We start from the raw sequence: 7,127 nt of genomic DNA, 5'->3' as shown, positions 1-7,127 counted from the left end.
TGGCAAAGCCAGGAAGGGAAGTGAAATCTCCGGAGCATGAGTGACTGGTGCCTCCTGAATCTGGGGGAGCACTCACAGAAGCCGCCGATGGTGGTCCTCTCAGAGGGGGCACCAGCCCTACTGACAGCATCAGTGTTGGCCATCGGGGGGCACTGCCCCCTTCAGGGGTGGCACATGCACCCCCGTGCACACCCTACCAATCACCTATGCTCTGGAGGTTCAGGCTGGTGCCCTTTCCCTTGAACCATGCTACTTACTGATATTTATAATTAACTTTTTACCGACTTGTGATGAACTATTAATTTTACAGCTTGTTTAAATAGTGGAATTTCACAAACAAAGGACTGATACTCAGTTTTTGTATGCTAAGTCATTACAGTGAATCCTATTTCCCTTATGCTTTTAGCAAAGTATCCCTGAAGTTTTAAGTAAAATAATATTTGATTTTAATTAAAACAATTTTCTAATATCACAGATTATTTTTGTTGGTCCCTTGGTAGTTGCCTAAGCCAGTAACTGCATATTGAAGTTGGCAAAAGTAATTTTTGGAAGAACACACATTGAATTCCTGAAATATCATTGCAAGTACGTTGAGTAAGGAAGTGGTTAAAAGTGAAACAATCTTATCTTAGACTTCACTGTAAGTATAGTTGTTGACTTAAAGCTCTTAGTAAATGATTATCAGAAACCTGTCATGTGTGGCAGTATATTCAAAAAGCATAGCACAAACACTGCTTCCTTTTAAACAGTGTTTATCTGTTGTCATCTCCACCTTACTTCCAGTCCCTCAGAGGAGAACAAAAAGCAAAATCCAGCAGCCAGCATGGAAAACGGAGATTTTACCAACACATATGAAAACACAAAGAATGGTAACCTCTATGAAATTCCAGAATCAGAGGAAGTAAAAGATGATCATCTTTATGATCAAGTCCAGAAAGACCCGGCATCACCTTCCTCCACAGCCACTCCAGAGAGCATGGACATCAGCTGTCAGGACAGCTCAGAGAGCAGCTGCAGTAACTCTGTATCTTCTCATCAAGGAGGTGATGGGGAGGATGGTTCAGCTTCATCTCAGCAGGGTGCTGAAGAAGACCAGGGACGTCAGGAAGAGCTGGAACTGATGAGTCCACGGGAGGATGACAAAGATATGCGGGGCATGATGTTTGGAAGTAGAATGCTTTCTCCAACTAATTTCCAACTCCCAAAGAGCCCGGGCCCTTCCACCAGCTTCCCAGTTCCTAGTAGATATCCCCTTAACAACAACTTGGGAGAAAATGACAACTTAGCAAAGGAAGACTGTGAGATTTTCCTTTATGTCAAGGTAAGAACTTGTCTTCCTAAATATGTACATTATCACTAGAACCAGAATCAATCCAGGTATTGACTTACAGTGCTAAAATGTGTGGCACAAACTAGGTTCCGTTCCTCTGTGCTGCTGTGGATAGACTCCTTCCCCGAGTTAGCTTGTTTAAAGCTAGTTCTGGCATCTCTGCACTTCACTGCAGTTTGCAGTTTAAATGTAACTACTTTTTCCTTGTAAAATGGGGAATACACTGCTTACTCACTCGCATATGTTACTTTGAGGTCTAGGGATGAAACTACTACATGGACCTGACCTAAGTGATTAAAGACACTAAAGCCAATTAAATACTTGGTAGTGGGTCATTAATACTATAGAGGAAAGCCAGACTGTCTTTTTAAGAGTAGCAATTAAATGCTATTTTAAAATCTTCTTTAAAACACATTTTTTGCAGTGGTTATATTAAGTTATTTCTGTATTCAGGTTGTATATGAATCAATAAAAAGTCCAGATCTCTCTTTCCCTAACATAGATAACACGTTGTTGGAGTCTCTAAATCTTAGTCACCTAAGTTCTTAAATAAACTGTATGCTTTACACCTTCATCTTCACTATTTAGTAAACTGCAAACAAGACTCCAGCCTCTTGCTCAATTTTAACAATCTAGGGATCATATCCCAATCCTTTTAGTCATTCTGAATAGCAGCTTCGTGAACACTACCAGTGATGTGAATAGGATGTTTTGGGGAGTTCAGTAGTGTCCAACTCCAATGAGGTTATCAGAATTAGCCCTCAGTAGCCTGAGTGCTTTGAAAGTAGAACCAGAGATCAGTTTACTACTAATGGTGAATAATGCTGTGAGCAGTGTCAACATTTGATATTGAAGTTATTTAAGCAAGAACAATATAATGACCTTTGCATTGAAGTAAGATAGCAATTATCTGTTACAAACCTTATCAGGTAAAAAGATGGCCTCTCCTTAGTTCAGGTTGCACTTAGCTTTCATTTCATAGCCCCTATGCCTTTGGCCTGGAAAACTGATTTGGCTTGAAAATTACCACATTTACTTAGAGGATATAAGAGAACATTTATGGAAAGTATAATAAGAATCATCAAATTGTCTTTGAGTTACAAATCATCAAAAATTCCTCAGGTTTGAAAGTGTTTTTGTTTCTTTATTTCCCTGCAAATAAATGTGTCTTGCACTCCACTACCTATCTTATTCATAGTTATATCTCTGGAAAAGCATATACAGTAAAACCCCTGTTATCTGGCATTCTATTATCCGGAACACTCTACTAACCAGAATTTCCGGTACTAGTATTAACTATTTTTATTAATCATTTTTTAAGAGCAGAAGGGATGATTAGTTCATTTCATCTGATATTGTGTAATACAAGTCATAAAAATTCACCCAGTTGCACAGTGATTTGTATGAAAGCAAAGTTGTAATGAAAGCAAATCTTGACAGGCATCTAATTTTGATCTGATTGAATTTATGATACAGTTACTCACCATTTCCTTTGATGTGAGAGGTTTTTGTCATGGCCCTCATAATATATGTGAAAACATTTTTTTTGGTTGTCTGATTACTGCTGAGAAAGAACGTAAGAACCTATGGATAATTCCTTACCGAGTTGTCCCCGTACTGATAAGATTGTGTTAATTATGTGGGCACTCTAAGATTTATGATACTCCCTATCATTTGATTTCCTTGGTTTTAATTGTGCTTTGCTTTTGCAATGAATCATTAATATATATTTTGTTTCTTTAGCTATCTTAAATTGTTTTTGAAATGACATATTTTGTATTTTGGAATAATTATTAACTGCCCCGCAATTCATTCTTGCTGGGTTTGGTTCAAGAAGGCTTTCCATGTGGGGGAAGAAAAAGGGATCTTGGGAGGGGAATCTTCTGCAAGAGTAAGAAGAATGGCAGCCTAAGAAGGGTCAGCACTTAAAAAGGTTAAGGGACAAGCTGTATTACTTTTCTACCACCACTGACTTTTGCACATAAGCAGGTGAACATATGCTGTAGGAGCTCCCAAGCTATTGTCCAGAGAGAGGCTGGTGCTGTTACTGTTCCTTGAGAAACTAATGCTCTTGCGGAAAAGTGTCTTAATAAGTTAGTGGAAATAATTTTTGCCTTCTCATATTGTTGTAATCGAGTATTAACTCTATTGAGGGCAGCATAAATACACTATCTTTTGTTCACTTGGAGAGCAAAAGGCAGCGGGTAAACCAGGTAGGTACATATTAAAGTAATACAGAACAAGAATTGTGAAATAGCCCTCCCCTTCTATTATCTCCATTACATGTCAGAAATGAATCTGGGGGCAGCCACAACAATGAATAATTAAAAATGTCCTATTTATTTCTATTGGAGCGTCAGCCCACCAAAGCCCAAGGCCACTGTGCACTGATTCAGTGTAGCCCAAATTAAGAAATAATAAAAATCAAAGTTGTAGTAGCCTATTGTATCCATACTCTGCTTTCTGAGTAGCCTTCATCACCCACTTGGTTTTAGCTCTTACTTGGTTTTACCACTCCTTCTAATTCTCCCAAAATGGATTCTGCTCAGATCTTCTTTCCCTGCTTGTGTTGTACTTGTTTGTGACTTCCATCATGGCTGAATTCTTTTTTGTGCGTAGGTCTTGCCGTTAGCTTGGGTCACCTCCTCCAGTTTTCTGCCCTCCTCCTGGATTCTGTTCCATCTAAGATAATACAGAACTATTATGTAACTAGCCAATTGTCCATCAAGAATGATGGGGAGGGAGGTACAGGTGGGGATGGAGCACCGCCACCCACCACCCCCTGCTGCTGCTGCCTCCCAGGAGCAGGGGGGAAGCTTGCCCCGCTATTCCCTCCGTCCCCTTCCACCAGCACCCTGCACCACCACCGACTCCAGCACCAGTGGCCTTCCTGCCCCCACAACCCTGTTCCCCGGAGGCCTGCTCCGTCCCTTCCATCCCCACCGTTATGGCAGCATGGGATTGCAGAGATGTGGTGAGATAGTTCATATGATTGGAGTATAATCATGATTGGGTATAGTTTGTGCAGGAAGGACTGACGGGGAAAAAAGGAAGAGGTTTTGTCCTATATATAAAAGTCATGTACGTGTGTTCTGGGGTGCAGTATGAAGTGGAAGGTAGGCCTATTGAAAGCCTCTGTGTAAAGGTCAGAGGGGAGAGCAGTGGGGAGGGATGTCATGCTGAGCATCTGCTACAGGCCACCAAACCAGGAGGAAGAAGTGGACAAGGCCTTCTTTTAAGAACTGACAGAAGTGTCCAAATCATAGAACTTGGATCTCGTGGGGGACTTTAATTGTGAGGGCATCTGCTGAGATGAAAACAGCAGTGCATGAGCAGTCTAGCAAATTGTTGAAGTGTGTTGGGGATAACTTTTAGATACAGATGGTAGAGGGGGCAACTGGTGGGGAAATGCTTCTCAACTTGAAGCTCACAAACAGATAGAAGTTGGCTGAGAATGTGAAGGGGGAAGGCAATAAGGGTGACAGTGCAAGTTCAACATTCTAAGAGCAGGAAAGAAGACTTCCAAAAATCAAACTTTAACAAACTCAGGGAACTGGTGGGAAGCAACTGGGAAACAAGTCTGAGTAGTAAACTGTAGTGCAACAAAAGGCACTAAGTCTTGAGTTTCACAAACAGCTGCCTGTGCTTTAAAGAGACCCTTTTAAGGGCAAAGCAGTAAGTATGCTACCCCAGTGTCCCAGAAGAGTGGGAAATGCAGCAGAAGCCAGTCTGGCTAGACAGCAGTCTCTTCAATGACTTGAACCTCAAAAAGAAGCCTACACAAAGTGGAAACTTGGTCATAGTACTAAGGAAAAGTATAAGAGTATTGCATGAGCATGCAGGGAGAATATTAGGAAGGCCAAGGCGTAATTTGAGATGTAACTAGGAAGGGCTATAAAAGGCAATGAAAAGTATGCCAAATGTAAGAAGATGACCAGAAAAACCATAGTTACCTTATCAAATTCAGAAAGGAAACTAGTTGCGGATGATGCAAAGAAGGCTAAAGTATTAAATAGCTTTTTAATTTCAGTCATTACAAATAGGGGCAGTTATCAGATGATCAGGGCAGTTGGCAGCAATGATAGGGAGGCAGACAAACAACCTAGAGTAATGGCAGAACAGATTAGGGAACACTTAGAGAATCTAGATACTTTCAAGTCAGCAGGGCCAGATGGGATGCACCCGAGGGTACTGAAGGACTTGGCTGAGGTCATTTCAGAGCCATTAAGTATCCTTTTTGAGAACTCATGGAAGTTGGGTGTGGTCCCAGATGATTGGAAAAGGGAAAATATAGTGCTTATCTTTGAAAAAGGGAAGAAAGAATCTGGACAGTGGCATAACTAGGGAGTGGCAGACAGGGCAACTGCTTCAGGAGCCTATTTGGGGGATTGGAAAAAAAAAAAGCAGATGCTGCTGGCAGCTGTGCAATTGCAATTGTGACTGCAGCGGGAACTGGAAGTCACCACTACGCTTGTGCTCTGGGCACATGGCTGCATCCCTACACTGCTGGATCTAGGAATTGCTGACTAGGAAGTCTGACCTTGATACCTGAAAAGATCATGAAGCGGGTCCTTAAGGAGTCTATTGTGAAGCGTGTAGAGGACAACAAGGTTACCAGAATAAACACCATGGATTCACCAAGAGCAAGCCATGCCTGACAAGCCTGATTTCCTTCTATGATAAAGTAACAGGCTTTGTTGATGTGTATGTGATATACCTTGACTTTAGGAAGGCTTTTGATACTGTCTCCCGGGACATTCTTATTAACAAGCTAAGAAAATACAGACTAGATGAAAGAACTAAAATGGATACATAACTACTCTATCTGGATCTTCTTGCTCAGTAAGTAGTCATCATGGCTCAATGTCTAGTTGGGAAGAGGTATCAAGTGGGGTTCCTCAGGGGTCTGTCCTGGGTCTAGTGCTCCTCAAGATCTTCATTAATGATTTGGATTATGAGATTGAGTGCATGGCTAGCAAATTTGCAGATGACACCAAGGAGTACAGTATTGCAGAGAAAGACCTCGTGCTTATAGTGGACCATAAGCTGAATATGAGCCAACAGTGTGGTCCTGTTGAAAAAAAACACCCAACAGTATAATGGGCTGTATCAACAGGATTGTCACTTGCTAATCAAGGGAAGTGATTCTTCCACTCTATTCAGCACTGGTGAGGCCTCACTAGGAGTATTGTGTCCAGTTTTGGGCCCCACACTTCAAGAAGGATGTGGACAGATTGGAAAGAGTCCAGAGCAGAGGCCTGAGAAGCAAGACTTATGAGGAAAGGCTGAAAAAGCTAGAGGTATTTAGCCTGGAGAAGAGAAGACTGAGGGGGGATTTTATAACAGTCTTCAAGTACCTGAAGGACGATTATGGAGAGGATGAAGCTGGGCTTTTCTCTGCAGCCATAGGGGACAAGACTAGGAGCAATGGCCTCAAGTTACTTCAGGGGAAATTTAGGTTGGAGATTAGGAGGAACTTCCTGACTGGGTGGCTAAGAATTGGAACGGGCTACCTAGAAAAACCAAGAAATCTCCATCCTTGGAATTTTCAAGACAGCTGATGTGGTTTACTCAAGGTGGATCCAGCCCTGAGCAGTATGCTGGACCTTGTGAGTTCCTTTCCAGCCCTACTTTCCTGTGATCCTGTGACCTTTGATTGGAGCCTATGGCTGATTCTCAGGGGTGACTGAAGCGGTAGGTCAGCCTTATCTTGTTCAGATTTGACGGCTGGTTGCTTTGAAAATGTTGTCGTCCTGCTGTCTCCTATAAACTGTAACAATGATAGAAGGACCCTTTG

General features: G+C 41.9%; 1 protein-coding gene across 3 annotated transcripts in view; it reads left to right on the top strand.

Annotated features, from left to right (window-relative positions):
• Positions 1–7,127, top strand: part of CLIC5 (chloride intracellular channel 5) — a 141,061-nt gene that overhangs the window by 16,651 nt on the left and 117,283 nt on the right. For all 3 annotated transcript variants that reach the window (XM_019520974.1, XM_019520973.1, XM_019520975.1), the window contains one exon: positions 784–1,321. In XM_019520974.1, coding sequence (XP_019376519.1) covers positions 824–1,321 — 498 coding nt within the window. In that variant the 5' untranslated portion in view covers positions 784–823. The remainder of the gene's footprint in view (positions 1–783; positions 1,322–7,127) is intronic.

This window comes from Gavialis gangeticus, unplaced genomic scaffold (genome assembly GCF_001723915.1).
Source record: "Gavialis gangeticus isolate Ggan-Ray unplaced genomic scaffold, GavGan_comp1, whole genome shotgun sequence".
Lineage (NCBI taxonomy): Eukaryota > Metazoa > Chordata > Crocodylia > Gavialidae > Gavialis > Gavialis gangeticus.
Note: the sequence above shows the minus strand (reverse complement) of the source record. Positions and strands in the feature narration are given on the sequence as shown.